This window comes from Corvus hawaiiensis, chromosome 9 (genome assembly GCF_020740725.1).
Source record: "Corvus hawaiiensis isolate bCorHaw1 chromosome 9, bCorHaw1.pri.cur, whole genome shotgun sequence".
In the NCBI taxonomy this organism is placed as follows: domain Eukaryota; kingdom Metazoa; phylum Chordata; class Aves; order Passeriformes; family Corvidae; genus Corvus; species Corvus hawaiiensis.
The window spans coordinates 4,855,132-4,873,253 of NC_063221.1; the positions used below are offsets into that span (position 1 = coordinate 4,855,132).

The 18,122-nt window shown below is 46.3% G+C and overlaps 1 protein-coding gene across 1 annotated transcript; it reads right to left on the reverse strand.

Annotated features, from left to right (window-relative positions):
- Positions 1–5,674: 5,674 nt before the first annotated feature.
- On the reverse strand, positions 5,675–17,789 carry TSEN15 (tRNA splicing endonuclease subunit 15). The gene is made up of 4 exons (XM_048313291.1): positions 17,584–17,789; positions 16,864–16,945; positions 15,409–15,544; positions 5,675–6,122 (listed from the first exon to the last, which is right to left on the reverse strand). The coding sequence occupies exons 1-4, from the start codon at positions 17,746–17,748 to the stop codon at positions 5,918–5,920; spliced, it is 588 nt and encodes a 195-aa protein (XP_048169248.1). The 5' UTR covers positions 17,749–17,789; the 3' UTR covers positions 5,675–5,917.
- Positions 17,790–18,122: the final 333 nt, after the last annotated feature.

Here is an 18,122-nt window from a genome sequence, read left to right on the forward strand (position 1 = left end):
ATTATAAATTCCTGACTAGCACCAACCTGCCTCTCAGGAAAATAAGCAATGTATTTTAAGTGCTGGACTCCAAGTGATTTAATACTCTTCTTCTACTTTCAATTTTGATTTTTTTCAGTAAATCAGATTTTCCTGGGAGAATGACCAATTTCTTTTTTGCTCTACAGTTTCCTGCAGAATGTAACATTTTTAAGCACAGCGAGTATTTCTCATCTCTCTTGTCCACTTCTTTTGTACAACGCTGTATTATTTATGTCATCTTATGTTCTTTTATAGTGAACATGATCTTTTATGGCTAGTTTCAAGCTGTAATTTTCCCTCTGGATATTTACTCTAGGCTTTCAAAATGTGCATGTCTGAATCTAAGAGAACTGCAAGGCTCTGGGCAGGAGGTGTGTGGGCAGCTGCCATTACCATCGTGCTGGGGTCAACTCCTAACACAGAGGATATAATTTTAAATTGTATGAGGGGGAATTAAGTGGGAATGGGTGAGGAGTGGGGTAGGTCACAAGAAGCCTGCCAAGCTGACTGTTCACTTGGAGGCTACTGCAATGTTTAAGACATGCAGGCAGCAGAGGAGAAGTGCTGGATGGCTAATAGACTCTTTTGTGGTGTTTTGCTGTAACTTTTGGCAAGGCTGTCTTTGCTTCACACCCTGCGTCAAGCTCTGGGGTGAAAAAATCTGCTGAGGAGGATCCAGATGGTCAGGAGGGATTGAAACACCCCAAAATCTTGGGTCTCTGCTAATAGATGGAGAAGTGGGCAACAATTGGCCTACCTGTACCCCTGTATTATCTGCATTCCTACAGCCTCCACACAGGCTGCTGCCTCATTGAACCATCCTCACAGAATCATGGCATGGTTTGGGCTGGAAGGGACATTAAGGTTCATCCAGTGTCACCCCCCACCATAGGTAGGGATGCCTTTCACTATCCCAGGCTGCCCCAAGCCCTGTCCAGCCTGGCTTTGGACACTGCCAGGGATGGGGCAGCCACAGCTTCTCTGGGCACCCTGTGCCAGGGCCTCCCCACCCTCCCGGGGAACAATTCCTTCCCAATATCCCTTCTAATCCTGCCCTCTGTCAGCTTGAGGCCATTCCCCTTGTCCTGTCACTACATTCCCTTGTCCAAAGCCCCTCTCCAGGAAGGTTTAAGTAATACCATTTCCTTCAGGCAGGAAGAATTGCCATCGCAGGTGTTTCTGCTGACAGGGTTTCCCCCCTCCTTTTGTTTAGGAGAAGGAGGAGAGGCATGTAAGGGGAGTTCTACGAAGCTCCAGCATTCCCAGAGGAGGAAGACTCCGGATTGGCAGTCTTGAAGCGCCCCCTGGTGCAGACACAAGCGGCATCTCCAGCCAGCTCTGCCGGCGGATTTATCCAGTGAACATCGACGCCGGATGTTAATGGGAGAGTTTGGGATTATGGAAAGTGGGGTGACAGCCACCCTGCCCCGTGAAGGCAGCACTCTCCAGGAGAGAGAGCGTTTTGATCTCTGCTCCCTGTGACAAAGGACAGGACCCACGGAACGGCTGGAGCTGTGTCAGGGGGCTTGGGATGGGTATCAGGGAAAAAGGTTCTTCTCCCAGAGGGTGCTGGGCACTGCCCAGGCTCTCCAGAGAATGGGCACGACCCCAGGGCTGCCAGAGCTCCAGGAGCGTTTGGACACTGCTCCCAGGGATGCACAGGCTGGGATTGTTGGGGTGTCTGTGCAGAGCCAGGGGTAGGATTGACGATCCTTGTGCGTCCCTTCCCACTCAGGATATTCTGTGAGTCCATTATTCTATGCTGGCTGGACATTGGCACAGGGCTCACAAAACTTTGCTTCAGAACTTACCCAAATTATTAGTGGTAAATGGGATTGGTCTATTGGAATTGAGAGGATCAGTTAGTACCTGGATTACAGCAGAGAAAGGCATAGATGGCTCTTCACAGATCATCCGGGCACCCCACCAGAAGATGGGAAGCTTAGAAAGAAAGAGGAGTTTCCAGATAGCATGGAAAGATAAATTTGAGAGAAACTAAGGGTATGAAATGTGGGTCAAGAGGGCAGTGAACAATAGTCAGAAATTTGCTGAGATGACTAGAGCAGTGAGAAAGAGCAATGAAAAAAAAGCAATGAAAAAGATGAGCAGAGCCATTCTAGTTTGGCATTGAGAGCTTGATGGCCAGATGAGATACATGAGGAGAAACTTGTAGCCAGGTAGGGGTGCAAAGAATGACTAACGAGGCATCAGGCAATGAATTCTGTCTGTCAGGTGCTGCAAACACAACATCCAGCATGGAGCTGAGCAGGAGTCAGAGCATCATTAATTCAGTCAGGTCTGCTGCAGGTGGGGATCCGGGGTCTCAGTGGGAGTATCTGAGAAATGAGGGAATGAAATGGAAAAGCCATCAGCTCCCTGGATACTCTGAAATATGAGGTGCAGCTGCAGCTATTTTTAGAAGCATGAAATATCCTGAGTGGGAAGGGATTCACAGGGATCAATCACCCAGTCCAACTCCTGCCTCAGGACACCCCAACAATCCCAGCCTGTGCATCCCTGGGAGCGGTGTCCAAACGCTCCTGGAGCTCTGGCAACCTCGGGGCCGTGCCCATTCCCTGGAGAGCCTGGGCAGAGCCCCAGCATCCTCTGGGGGAAGAACCTTTCCTTGATCTCCAGCCTTCCCTCAGGTCCCGTCCCTGGAGGACTAGAGGAGGTTAACAAGTAGTCCATTTACATAGAACAGGGCTTGCAGGCTAGTCGATAGCATTTACATTCCTAAAAACTACTTGGACAAGCTATTAAACATCTAATTCCTATAGATCTGCAATACTAGTAGGACAATTAATAAATTCATATGGATTCTTTATTAGGAAAAAAAATGCTTTAAATTAAACAAAAAAACTTTTGCTGACAGAAAAGAGGAAGATTAGATGGCTTAGCTTTAGCAATATTACTGATATCTCACTATTGTGTCCCAGCAGGAAAACCTGTGGAAAACCCTGCATAGCTCTTTCTTCCAGTGATTTCTAAGAAGCAGAAGTGTTTTGTAGAGATGCTGAGGGCCACTTTGTAGGGGGTAGGACTGTGCTTAGGATGTGGAAGCAACACCCCTTTACCTGGCCTCTGCTGGCGTGCCCAGGAAGCAGAGACGGATGCTGAGCCAGAGATCCCTGTGCTGCCACGGAGCACACACAGCCACAGAGGCCTGGGAGACTCCCACAGGAGGAGCCGCTGCCCAAACAGCCCCCTGTGCTCAGTGTGGGCTCAGGGAGGACTGTGGGAGCTCTCTTGGCCACAGCTGGCAACCACAGCTCCTCCTCATGGACCTGACAAGGCTCTTCTGCCTCTCCACCAGCATTTCTTCACATAAAATGTTCTGTGTGCACTGCAGACAGGCTGCATCCAGAAGAAGTGGGTGATGGTGCCAGCAGTGCCTCAACGAGACACAGTTTGCATAAGCAAAGGCTCCTTCACGTAAGCAGGCACCAAGTCTCACTGTCAAAGCCAGGCCAGACAGCCCTTTGCTTTTCTATCATTCTTGACTCTGTGGGGAAGCATCAATGCAAACATCCCTCTGCAGAGAGGAAAGGCTTGGAACAATAATCTACTGCAAAATGATACTCTCCGGATTTTAAAACACCTTCTGTTGGTCAGGGCCATTCAGTAAAATGTATCAAGCTTGGCAAATAAAACCTAAAAAAACTCTAAAAGATAGCAGTATGGAGCCTGCAAAATCTTCTGGGCTGAAGTAAGTGCTGGATTGGCAGCAGTGTCATGGCTCACGCTTCCATGGATGTCTCACCAACACTTGAAGCAGAGTTATACTTGAAACACTTTGGGCACAGCACCAGGATGCTATGGATTCAGGAATGTTAATGCGCTACTGCTCTGAACTGATATACTTCTATGGGAAGTCTCTTCCCATCTTTATTCAGTGCCTGGAAGACCAGAGGCTTCAGTCTGTGTGTTGTTCACACAAAGAGAAATACTTCAGTGGAATGTAAAGGAACAGCACAGCTGGTTCCAAGCTTATTTAACATCCCTGTGTTTACACTGTAATACCTATGGGACCAAGAGTGCTGTGATATTTTTTTGTTCTTCTGTGTTTTTTTCCCCTCCAAAATAAAGAACCACCACAATCTAAGGAGGCTGGAAAAAGGCCCATATAATCATTTCTCAGTGGGACACAAGAAGAAACAGAAATCAAAGCCTTCGGACACAGTTTCTCCAACTTGACTTGTGAAGCCTGGGTCAGCAGTTTTCAGTGTATAGAAAAGGAGGCTCAAGTTATGCTCCTCTTTCTGTGCACAAAAATGATAAAATGAAGGGTAAAGCCAAGCATCGGTCATGCAGCAAAGGGCAAACTGGCAGTATTTCCCAGAAACTGAAGCAAATGCAAAGGAATTTGCTTTTGGGGTTAAGCATGTGTCACTTAAATAACAAATCTGCCACATGCTGCATCTGTTACAGCCTCCTTCACACAAACCACCAGCTCTTTTCCTGAGGGGCTAAAGTACTTCCCAGCTTGTAACAAGGACAATTTACGTGGTGGTAGGCAGCCTAGCCAGGTGTAACACTTGCCTTATGGAATAAGCCATGGATCCCATGAAATATCAACATCAAAGTCACACGCAGCATGGCAGGAGTCAGCAGACAGGGACCCCTTCAAGGCAGGACAGCATCAGACCAAAGTAAAATGATGGTTTCCTCCACAAAGGGAGCAATGCTGAGAAGGGCAAAGAAAAACTCTTTTTCTCCATAACTGAAGCCCACAGATGCCGAGTCTCCCCTGGCTGTATGGAACAAAGGTGTCCTGCAGAGCTCCGGGTGACAGTGACACACCTCCTCTAAGGGTGGGTGAGACTCCCTGTGGGATCATTCTGCCTCCCAGCACATTTGGCCAAACTAGCATCAAGCTCCAGAGCCATAGAAACACCCACTCTAGTCCCAGGGATAGCAAAGCTTAAATGGTCTTTCATTTCCAGCTTGGTTTCTTGGATTCTCTCCCATTCTTCTACCCATGCAAAAAAAGAGCTCTTGTGCTTCACCTTCTGAACGTGTGATCCTTGGCCACACAGCTGTCACACGGACAATCCCGTGCTCAAGAAGCTGCTCTGGGATGTTATTTGACTGCCAAGGAACTCTAACGTGGAGAAAATCTCCATGCAAAAGGCATGGAAAATTCCTGCAGAAGAAACTACAAGTCAGGCTTTTTCCTCTTAACTCCAAGCTGAAGCACTTCCTGGGCAATCACTTTCAATATGCAGAAGCTATGTCCAAAGACATAATAAAAGAAATCCTAGGAATGACAACAGCTTTAGAAACCTAGCTGGTGCCTGAAGCAGATAACTAGTGAGCACTTACAGCATAGGTGGTGACATACTTTGGTGTTTTAGTTGCCTCTGGTGCTGCTATAATCATTTTTCCTCTGCAGGGAAAAAAATAAAATATGGTATTTCTGTGGAAAAGCCTTTTCTCCAAAAGCAGAGGAAAGAAACCAACATTCAGAAATGTAACCTGGGGGGCAGCATGAGTGCTTCTGACAGGGCTAAGACAAAGACACTCTGGAAACCACAGAACCCTTCAGTTCTGCCAGAAGCCCTTCAGACTTACCTCTAACCAATATTTACAGTATGGGTAAGGACGTGTTTATTCTGTTATGCACCTGACCAGATAGAGAGAAAACACAGGCTTTGCAAACACTTCCCAAGCGTATTTATTAGTCAGGACTGATCTGTCTCAAAGTATGACCTTCTTCATACCTCAAATGGCATTTCAACACAGGGCAGCTGCACAAGCCTCTGTTCCCCCTGAACACATCCTTGATATGCCAAGACAGACTTTAGCACACCACTTATTCACATGCATCAGTTCCTGCATTTGTTTGGGTTTGAGCACAGGTGTCTAAGAAATGATTTTTTTTTCTCTGTCCTAATCATTTGAAAAGTTTCTTTCTTTTCTTCCTCCACTGTTTATTATCTACATCTTCAGCATCATCAGGAGGATCTGGCATTACAAAGCCATCAGTCATTTTATAGTAGACTATTGTGGAGTCTGTCTCAACTACGGCCAAGGTAACTGACAGCAGGGTGTTGGGATCCTCTGGAGGGAGAGAGGCTTTCTTCAGTATTTCCCTTAACCTAGGAGAGGAAAAAAAAAATCACTTAGAAAGGAGTCCACAACCACCTACAATGGCACAAAGGTAGAATGGCATCATTCCTATTTTTATTCAGCCTGTTTTCACTCTGCAAACTTGTCTTCACTAAAGTGAGCATAATATCTGTTCTGATAAAAATCCAAAGTCATGTAATCAAGCAACAAAAGAAAATAACAGAATCAGTTATACACATCTCTGCTGGAAATGGCTCAACACATGCTTCTAAGCTTTGCTTATGTGTACTCGTGTGCATGTGCCTCAGCCATCCCTCATCCACCACAATCTTAGCACGGCAATCTCTACTGGCCCTGTTTTCCGTAGACTTAAATAAGACATCTAATTAAATAACACCTGGTGTTCAATTGGAGAACTGAATAATTAAGACTTGTTCTATTTACAGAGGTAAGTCTTCCAGTCCCTGTGCCACAGGTCTCTGCCAGACTGTGGAAGGCCCAGGAGCTCAAGCCAGGTTTCTCTACCTCCCTGTCTAGACTAGAAGCCACAAAACCAATGTTCTTCTTCAGGACAGTCAGCACAAATAACGTCTTCCTTAAAAGCTCAAGACAAAGTTATGCAATTTTTCCTGTTTAGCTTATTTTAAGAGTAACATGCCAGTTACTTTTCCGTTCAGAGCTCAGGACAACACTGATCCCTGGAGTCCCTGGATTCCTGGTCCGACTGGGGAGCAAGTCCTGAAGGAGTGCGGTGCCCAGGGACAGAACACTAACACTTCCCACAGAACATTACCATAGGGAGCTTCCTCCTTCCCCCACAGGTCAGGTGCAAGAGGGCTCCTCTGAGATTGCTGGGACAGGTTACATTCCAGGGGGAGTTCAGCTGTGCACCAGGATAAACCAGTCCTGGCTTCATGCACCCTCATGAAGATGCTCACCCAGCAGAGCACAGGCAGCTCTGAGGCCAGGCACTGCAGCTGAAAACAGGGCTCTCTCTAAAGGCAGCAGCTTTCAGACTTCAATCATCATCTTCCCTCAGAACCCCTTTGATCCTCTAATAAAAGCCAAATGGAATGCAGCAGAGAATGAGCAGCATCCTGGAAAGCCTCGCTGTTAAGCCCATGACCTTCTTAAGGATCCATCTGTGTTCTGAGCCATGCATAATCTAGCCTGGTAAATTCAGGAGGGCCTTTCCTCCTGCCTGCACCACTGGCCCAGACACACAGCAAGGCAACACAACCGTCACTTCATGCAACAGAGATACCACGGCTGGGAAAAGCCCCATCCTAGCCCTTCCACATCAGCACATTTCCTAACAACACAACAAATAAGGTGAGAGAGACTGTGCTGGCCACTGGCAGAGGAGAAACACTGCAAGAGACTCCTTCAGGCAATGGGACACCTACTCCTGTGCTCATCACCACCTCAACAGGCTCTGTCTGCAGGTAACTTACTCTGTGCTTGGCACCTCCAGCTCCTGTCACTTCCAGCCCCTCTGCAGGGGTACCCCCAGCACCACAGTGTCCTGCCAAAGCCCTGGTAGGGAACAAGAGCTTGGGAAAAGACTACAGATGTCCTTCCTGACACACGCAGAGAACAAGAATCCAATTGTCACATGCAGAATCATGAAATGATCAGTGTTGGCGGGGACCTTAAAGCTCATCCAGTTCCATCCATGGGCAGGGATATTTCCAGTATCTCAGGTTGCTCCAAGCCCTGTCCAAGCTGGCCTTGGACATTTCCAGGGATAGCCACAGCTTCTCTGGGCAGCCTGTGCCAGGGCCTCACCACACTCAGCAGCCAAGTGTCTGGAGAAAGCTCTAAGTTGGTGAGGCCAGACTGCTGGCAGAGACCCCCGAGGAAAGAACAATCCATGAAGCAGTGGACATTAATCTCTCTTTCTCCTAGGAATGCAATATAGAATTAATGACAAAGTGCCAAATTAAAGGGCACAGCTACCCAGAAGAGATATTTTGGGAGCCAAAGAAACCAAACTTGTGTTGAGTGTGGACATTGCTCTATCTGGGACTAGAGTCAGGCAGAAGCCTGGATTCACCTGCCAGCCAGGGCAGAAGCTCCTTCCTATTTTCTTTAATACCTGTCACTGGTTTTCCTCATAGTCTATTAGGAGCAGGGATGGAACACTGAGGCCTTAGATCTGCATTTCTGGTACTCTTGTTTTCTACTGCCAAGCACAGACACCTGAAACTTTATTTCCCCCCATTTATCAACTAGGACTTCAAAGATGCCCCATGATCCCAAAAGCAGCCAGGTCCTGACAACAGATTAATGACATTTCTTTGCATTTCTTCTTCCTTTTCAGGAGACAAGAGTTCCAGGATTTATGTAAGGAGCACAAAGACATGCCATTGCATCAGGATGATCTGCTAACTCTGTTGTCCACAGATGAAGAATGACAACTGCAAATGCACCCTTTTCCTCTTCCCCCTTCCCTCCACACAGGCAGCCCCAAGACAAGGGCTCTCATTCATGCATACCACAGGAGCCACAGTGCACTGCAGCACATCTGCAAAGTGGTGAGAGGCTATCTTTTAGAGGGATAAGCTTTGGAATTCAGGAAGTCTGTGTCAGATGCCAATCCCTTGCCCTCCTCCCCTGAAGGCATCCCCAGCAGCCTCTGTGTCCAGCCTGCTCACAATATCCCTCTGCACCAGCAGACATTGCAAAGGAGCCTCAGAACCTCTGATTTCACTGCACTTGCTGCCTGCCATGAGCAGGAAGAAATACTGCAGGAAACATATAGCTTTTGTAATCCTTTCAATGCCTCTAACGCTGTCTATAGAAAAATAAAGAAAGCATGAAGTGTTGTTGGCCTTCTCAAATTCAAAGAATGCACGTTTGACATCCTAAACAAGGCAAGAAGCCTTTATTTCAAGGGAAACAGCCCTTAAGCCTGCCCGTCCCACACAACAGCTGAAGTCAATGATGGAAATGAAGTCCATGTGGTAACACCCCCCCAACAGGTATCACCCCCCTGATTCAAAGTACCCAGTTAATGGCTACCAATAAGCTCCTTAATGACCAGTACAATCTGCTACACCATACAGAGGATGACAACTATAGAAGATGAATTTGCTTTTAAAAAAGTGGATTTAATGTTTCTGAAAGTGTCAAACATCAGTGGAACAGAGGAATTCAGTGCATCCAGTAGCCTGGCAGATGCCAACAGCCTTGACTACCTTCATTCCCCCGCATCCTGAGCAGCCTTTCCCCCTGGGTCACAGGTGTGTGTCAGGACACACTCTGGAACCACTGATAACTGATGGAACACTGACACCAAGGGGCCCACGACCACTCTGGGCTTGGTTCCCCAGCTGTGCTCCAAGCATGGACTGGCTCTCTCTGGTTCCTCCTTTTCCACAGGAATTCCAGCATGCCCACTCCACTGTACACACACCCAGTTTTCAGCAGAATGGAGAGACTTGACACAAGAAAAGGTACAGCTGTGCAATAGTTCCTGCTGTTCTTCAGGGTCTGAGTACAAGCTCAGCACGTCTTCACTACAGTCTCAAGTAAAGCCTGTGCTGGAAGAATGCACTGTGTCACTTTGTCACCTCCTCAAGGACAGCAGACAAAACACTCCATCACCTGAGCACATGTTCACCCATAGGCTCAGCCTGGCAATGGACATCAGAGGCAGACAACCCTACCCATGCCACCTACTTGGGATTTATGCCAATGACTGCCTGGTAAAAAAAAAAAAATCCACAGCCCCAGGAGGGTGCACAGAACAATCAAATGTACTGCTGCATGCACAGTGAGAAATCAAAGCTAAAATACCCTGCAACTACTCCTTCCAATCCTCTCCCTCTCCACAGGATGAAAAGCCAGAGAATGTTAAAACAGGCAGCACAGAAGCTTTAGGCGTCCCACACAAAAAAGGTACCTCTTGAACAAAGGCATTGTGAAGGAAAAATAACTGAAGTTAGGGGAATACAGACACCACAAGAAACACTCTAAAGTTTTATAGAATGTACACAAGTAGAATAAGACTAAGTATTTTTGTAAGAATTCTCCTTTGTTGGAGATCATGCAGTGCAAAGGTTCCAGTGTAATTTGAAAGCCCAGCTCTAAAACCTGGTGGTGCCTGCATGTTCACTCAAATCCAGATCTGCTCCCACCAGGCCAAATGCAAGCAGGACAAAGCCCTCATTTTCCACCCAGGAAGCAAACTCACATTCACCTCATGCTCTAGGAGATGCAAAGGACTTCACCTCAAACACTCTGTTAATCCAAAGAGCTGGCATTTCTAAAACACTTTGCATTAGAAAAACAGCTTAGAAAAGGCTTTCTAGTTATCTACAGACTAGAGTCAGTAGGGATTGCTTTTTTCTACCAAAGAATTAGTCATAGAAGCAGGTTTAGCTTACTTAACATTGTGCAAGGAGCACTGCAGCTAACGGAACAGCACTAGCAATGTCATCCTGCATCTGTCTTTACTGCTGCATTCAAACCTAATGATGGCAGTGAATTGACCTGGTCCTCTATTACTGTGGCAATTAATATCTTTAAAATAAAATAAATCCCAAAACAAGAAAATCCATACAAATCCATCGAGAGAGCAGAGGGGAATGTTGCATCCTTCTCCCATCTTAATTTTGCACTAAGTAGGCCCTCAACACCCATCAGAAATCTGTGCTGTGTTTACCAATATCTGCTCCCAAGAAAATAACACTGCCCTTTTCTCTGGAAGAAAGAACCAGGTGTACAGCTGGTGACCCTGAGGTTTCAATTGACTCTGCAGAAACCAACAAAGGGCAGAATCATATAGGAAAGAATTCAAGCAGCAAGTTCTGTGATAAACAAAAGAGCATTTCAGAGACACATCCCATGCAGCGCCTATGAGAAGCAGCATCACTCTGCAAGCTCAGAGCAGTTTTATGGAGGTTGCATAGAGCTCCACTGAGCTGAAATGGAACTACTGCCTTCCATCCCATAAAAGCCAAAGGCTTTCAATCTGCCCTTTATACTTGGATGAATAATTCCTTGCAGGCTTGGCCAGCCCGAACAGCTCCCTCCCCTGCTCGCCAGGCAGGGCTGCAGAGTGCACACAAGTTGGTCTCTGTGCCACTTCAGAGATCATTACCCCGGGTACTGGAGCATGCCATTGTCCCAGCCTGGGTCAGCACCATGGCACAGGAACCTCCCAGAGAGCACAGTTCCTTGGATTTAGCCAGCAGTGCAAACTTTAGCACAGTTCACAATCAGGAATGCTGCTCCAGACCCTGCTGCAGGGCAGGCAGCAGCATTAACCCAGTGCCTTGAAATATGTGGGAAGGAGCACGTGGAGCTGGGAGAACGTGTAAATGCACACCACTAGTCCTTGGGACTTGTTCCCAAAACACATGGACAGGGAATGCTAGAAGAAACTCAGTTTTTGTAATGGAAAGAAAAAATAAATGCAAATAAAACACCACGTGCCACACTGGTCAGGAGAAGGAATTGAAACTCCGAGGAACATAAATATCTTTTTCCATGGAAGTTCAAGAAGAAAACAAGACAAACCATGCAAAAGGGAGGTATCGAAGTTCAGCAAAGTTCTACAGGACACACTTACTACTGGATGCTCAGTCACAGTACTGCATAACCAAGTCTGCTGTGGGAGCTGCATCAGTCTCATTTAAAATATTAAATTAATTAAATGAAAAATACTAATAAAGAGCTTGCATTTAGGAGCCACTAACTACATTTTCAATGTGTAATTTACTGAATGAGTAAATTATGCCTATAGCAAGGGAGTTACTGACAAAATTGTGAAGAGGATGCAAGACGCACGTCACACTTCCAGTGCTTTGAAATAACAGGATTTTTCAGTTTATAGTAAGATTTATTTCACCATCTACAGACTTTGAAGACAGTAAATTCCAGTCCTCAGATTTCCTTCTCAGGACACTTATCAGCTTTAAAACAAAACATTCACGTATTGCTTTTTTGTAAAGTAAGTTAGCATTTTAACGGAATAAGCCTTTCCCAAACTTCGCAGGTCTCCATTACCTCAGGCAACTTCATCCCTCATTTCCAACACTTGCATGCAAAATACAAACAGAGCAGTGACGTGTCATTTAATCTGACATTTTATCTGAAACATTTTGCTTAGACAAGGTTATTTGTCTAGGACAGACAGTGCCCAATTCTATTAGATCTGGGACCTAACTCCCTGGTCCTTGAAGGATCAAGGCTTTCCAGGCTATCTAAAAAATCCAGCTGTCAACACTCTGAGCTCTCCTAACTTGCTGAGCTTGGTTTATGCAAGTCATTTCTGCCAGCTCTGAAGCAGCATTCCCAGGATTTGACTGCTTCCTCCACTCTGGGGAGCCACATTTCTGGAATGTACCGACAAGGTACCTGGTGTGCACTAAGGTGTTGTAGTGAGCAGCAAACACATCCCAGCCAATGCACCTACAAACTCCTCCTGCAAGCATGAGTCCCTGCTGAATTCAGAGGCTCTCCAAGCCTCAGCCAGCTGTGTGTGAATCAGAGCAGGCCAAGACAGACAGAAATTGCATTGTACTCCCCAGGGCTTCACTCACAGAAGATTCAGCAATCTTCATCTGAAGAACACACAGAGCACAAAGCCACTTCTCAAGACTGTGTAAGATCATTTACTCTTTGCTTCAGAGCCCATAATTCTGTAGCTCGGTGGGTTCCTGTGCAGCCCTACCCTGCCAGGGTTGGATGAGCAGCTTCCACCCAGCTCTGCAGAAGCGGACAGTGAGCTTAGGAAGCAGAACAGCTTTTGCCTTCAGCAGTTAATTGTCACGCTCAAACTGGACATGATGAAATCTTGTAATAGGCTAAAAAACATTGAATAGACTTTTTGTAGGGTACTCATATTTGTCATTTGCCTAGGTGTCCTGCTGGTAATTTCCACAGCAACTTTCCTGTGGCCTTTTAAGGACACACTTCTCAGTGGCAGCCAAGTAGGGAACTTCATGAGACACCTGGAAGGCAAAGCTTGGCTGATGTGGATTTGAAGAAGAGAACCATCCCTATATTTCTCTGGAAGACCAAGCCCACAAGAGTGACTGACTAGTATTTGCAAATATGAGATCTTTTTTAGCACATCCATAGTACTAAAATCCATTACTTTCTATGAATCACTTTCTTCCTTCCACCAGTAAGAAAAATACAGAGTGGAATGAAGATGGAAGTCTGATTTCAAGATGTCACTTCCAAACCCCACCCAGGCCTTACTGGTTAAACAAGGAAGTGCTGCTGGTGTTACTGGCTTCTTTTGCAGTTAGCACAATTCCAGGTCCAGAAATAGAGACAGAACATTTTCACCTTCCCAAATCCCTCCAAGGGCTTATTTTCAACACTAAGTGAGCTGCATTCACTTGTACTCATACCTCCTCCCCTGCTTTTAGCAAGTAACACAAAACCCCAAAGTGCTGCTTTGAACAAAATGCAGATGCACGTTCAACACCACAAATACAAGTGTTGTACACAAATACAACCTCCCAGCCTGACAACATCCATGGATACTGAGCACATACAGGCTTTTATGGGCGGACCTGGCACTGCAGCCTGGGATTCAGCTCATTTTAGTGACAGCACACCCTATGTAGTTGCTCTGCAGCAAACTCTAGTCACAAACTGTACTTTTAATCAATGTGATGCATTCACTCTTTGCCTCTCCACCACACATCCTTCCAGTACTGGATTCCAGACACTCCAGTGCCAGAGGCAGAGCAAACAGCATCACCACAGAACAAACAAGTGCAGAGGCTCCCCATGAAAAGCTCCAATGACACAGTAAAAGATAGGACATGCATGCAGTGGAATATCTGTCATCAAAAGTCAATCAGAACATACTCCTGGCCTTGACCTAATGCCAGGAATCCAAGTTTTCAGCCCAGGTGGAAATACACTAAATTAACCAAGCACAACAGCTCAGCACGTAGGTGGAATTCCTCAAAGATCCCACATCCTCACTGGCTGCCTTCTTATTACCACCTAAAATCCTAAAAGCTGAGAGTTGCAGCGTGTCCCTTTCACACACACACACACACACACACACCCCCCTCCCGCTTGCTGTGGAGATCACATCACATTTCTCTGCAGCACCAAGCCCACAAGAGTGGTTGACCAACACTTGCAAATATAATACTTTTTTCAGCACAAAAACAGTACTAAACCACATCAATACCTAGTAAATAATTTTCTTCCCCCTCACCCAACAAACAGCAAAATGATGATAAAAGTCTGTCAGGAAGACATTGATTTGTCACTTCTAAAACCCAAAATAAAATGCAAAAACATCACTCCTAAAGTGCACACGCACATCTAATAAGTGCAATTAACTAGCTACCTACCACTGTGTCAGGCTGCTGCCCACAGAGCAAGAGGAAGCAGCAAAAACCAGTAAGATTTGTAAAGTCAGCTCTGGGGCAGCTCCTAGCAGGAGTGGGAACAGAAGAAACTGAAAAATGTACAACCATATGATGCAGCTGAAATAGTCCAGGTCTTCAGAGTCATCATGGCAAATACCAGTCAGAGAAGGCAGTCTTTATCAGAGAGTAAATCATACTGTGTGTCTGAGGCCGCTCTAGAGGCCAGTTAAAATAGACTGTAAAACTACTGTAGTGGAAATTTTCTAGGCCGCAAATATCTGTAATGTAACAAATTCATGGCTGTGCTGTCTTCTGCTTGAAGAATTGCTCTTGTATGTGTGAGGAAATTAAGTTGAAAATCACAGGCATGTGAGACTCTACATCTAAAGTAAAAGGAGTTTCCTGTTCAAAGTAGCCAAATTATAGTTTCAAAGCAAAAGCAAACCAAACCACACAAGGCTTATCCACAAATTTGACAATAAAAAAAGCTGATTCTTAGGCAGCTCTGAGAAGATTTCTTTCCTCTTAGGTCCTTTCAAGTCCAGCAACGAAGCATTGCTACATTTCCCAGACTACAAAATCAGCACAAGAATGTTCAAAACATAAGCTGTGTCTAACCTTGTCTCTCAAACACATACTTTGGTGTCCACTGTTTTCTCCTAGCACATACACAACTCCAGACAACAGGAAGTGTTTATCAGTGGGCATCGGTTGCTGCGGGAAGCTGACCCCCGAGAACCACTTCCAGACAGGGAGAGACAGAGACTGATGCAAAGTTGAGATTTCCTTAATGTTCCAAGCTGCGTGTATGTCTGCAGCACCCAAAATAACTCTGCTTTCCTCCGATGTTCCTCTATTTCCTCCTTTCCCTCTTGACCAAGCCATCACCAGCCTGTAAAATGTATCTGTGCTCCGTTTTCTGTCAGTGGAAACCCGAGACAAGCAGTGAGCACACCCTCACCTCTCGTGGCTGATCAGGATGTGTGCAGGCACCGGCACCATCACCTGGAGCCCCTCCTGCTCCCTGGCACGGGCATGCAAACACACCAGCTGCAGCTCTACCACTCCCACGGGCTGCACCTCATGCCAGTTCCTCCCTAGAAACGTTCGTCGGGGATAAGAGGGGCAGAACACAAAACAGAAGTTTTAATCAGTCAAATAACAAATGCAGTATTTAAGTTAACATCTAAGGTTTTGTTTTCCCTCCCCACAGGAAAACTCCACTCATCTGTGAAATTCCCCTCCTGAGAAGCAATCCTGCTAAAGAAACCCACAGAGCAGGACCAGACTGCTTGCTCCAGAGCTGCACTGATAGATGGTAAGCAGGGATCTGTCTGACAAAGCTCCTCTTCGAAAGGCAAAAAGAAGACAAAACCATGCAGCTTTAGTCATCTGTAGCACTGTAACCCAAACATGGACTTCATCAGCACCCTGAACTGTGAAGAACAGGTGCTAAAAGCATGGTTAATGATAACACAAAGTTCTAACCTCCTGCTGAAGTTTTTGCCACAGAACTAGAGAAATCTTCTTTTAAAGACTATTAAGGAATTTTCTTCAGAGGTGTAACAGCAACAGATACAGTAATTTCTGGACTGTAAAATCCCTCTCTTCCCTGACCTTGAGAAGCACCAGGCTCCAAGGAAACCTGAAATATTTTTCTTAGGCTGGCTGGCTGCCTACTCACCGTCCCTTTTCAATAAAGCCAACCTAGAAGAATCCAGGCAGAAGTTTATATATCACATAACTCTGCCTCACTGTGAGCAGACACCAGAAGACTACACTAGATTTCACAGGATCGTTTTGGCTGGAAAAGCCCTCTAAGATCATTGAGTCCCACCACTGACCTGACACTGCCAGGTCCTCCACCAAGCCATGGCCCTAAGCACACCACCTACGGTTTGTTATAAATTACTATATTGTTATATTATATTACTACAATGGTTATGAATTACTGCTACCACACTTGAAAATTATCTTCTTTGCTAGAGGAATCACCCCCCTTTCCAGAAAACAGGCCAGCACACAGCAGCCATTTGCTAAATGGTGACTTTGGTGAAACACTGTTATGTGAGTAACTTCACATTAATCTACAAGTGAAGATTATCACAAGCTCAATCACTGAACTTGTCACTTTACCTTCCTACATTCCTTTTCCTTCCCCTACTCCTCTTTTGCTCTTTTTTCCATGCTGACTGCCTTTGCTCTGGAACACCTGCACCTGGAACTGCTGGATGAAATGGGTCCTCATCTTTGCACAGGCTCCAGGGAGGTAGAGGATAGAAACTTTCAGCACAAAAAGTCTCAAAATGGGCACCAAGGACTTTGTAGGAAAGGTCCTGTCCCAGTGCAAACAATTAATTTAACAGGTCCTAAGGGCAAAAACATTTGTTGGGACACAGTCGCTTCCTTGATTTACCTTCTAAGAGGTCCAGGTACACCAGAAAGGCAGCATAGACTTGAGTGCTGTCAGATACATCAAGTGACATCATTTCTGTGAACTGAGACCCAAAGAGGAACGTCAGTGAAGGAAAGCACAGGTTATACTAAGAATGCACACACCATCTCTACAGCCAGCAGAGACACTGGAATCTCACACCAGCTTTAAGGCAATCAAAAAGCAGGACTTGTTTTCTGACAGTATCTCAAAAGCTCTTTTTTCCGCATTTCCCATATTTTAGCACTTTAAAAAAGCAAGGAAAACAAACAAATACAAGAGGAATCACAACTATTTCTGGAACAGCTCTAGCTTTGTGGAATTTTACCTATTTTGGGGTAAATAATTTTACCTATTTTTGCTGCAGCACAAGAATATAAGACGATGGCCAAATTAAACACCTCCATGTTTTCAGTGTGGTAAAAATTAAGATGGAGTCGAAGTTTAAAGCATTTACATTTCCCAGCCGGGATTCCATCATTTATAACCTCCATCCCTGCCAGCAGTGGCATTCCCCAACTACCCCACGGGCCGGAGTCCCGCTCGATACACCCAATATAATAGATTATATTGGCATCTTCCCCCAGAACCCTCCTGGGGGGACCCCACGTGCACCTCAAGAGCCGCGAGGGGGGAATCCTGCGGGGTCCTGGAGGGAGAGCGGGACCCCCGAGAGACCAAGAGACCCCTGGCCCGGCCTACCGTGGGGTGAGTCGTGATCCAGTTGCCGCCAGCCGCCCCCGACCAGCTGTCCTGTGCCCCCGGGGCCCGCCCGGCCGCGGAGGAGCCCTGGCCCGGGTCGGTGCCCCGCTCGCCCCCCGGGGCCGGGTAAATGTTCCCCCGGCCCGGCCCGGCCGCCGGCTCCATGCCCTCCCGCCTGTGTGCAACGCGGCTTCACTCCGGGCGACGCCGCGCACCCCAGCGCTTCCCGGAAACTGCCGCGCCGCCCCGACCGTTCCGCCTCCGCTCCGTTCCTACCCCCCCTCCCCAGCCATGGCCAAAGGCTTTTAAACCCTTTAAATGAAATATATGTGTATTCCTTTCACGGTCCCTTCTTCTAAAGGCTCCAAAGCAACGAATACGTTATCAATCTGCAGTGTCCAGAGCTTTTATAGATTGCATGTTAGGGACATGAATTCAAGGTATTGCTATTAAAAGCACTTTGGACTGTTTCACTAGAAATCTCTCTGACTTCTAATGAGAATATGCTTTACCTAATGCCAAATGTCCCAGGTCTGGCT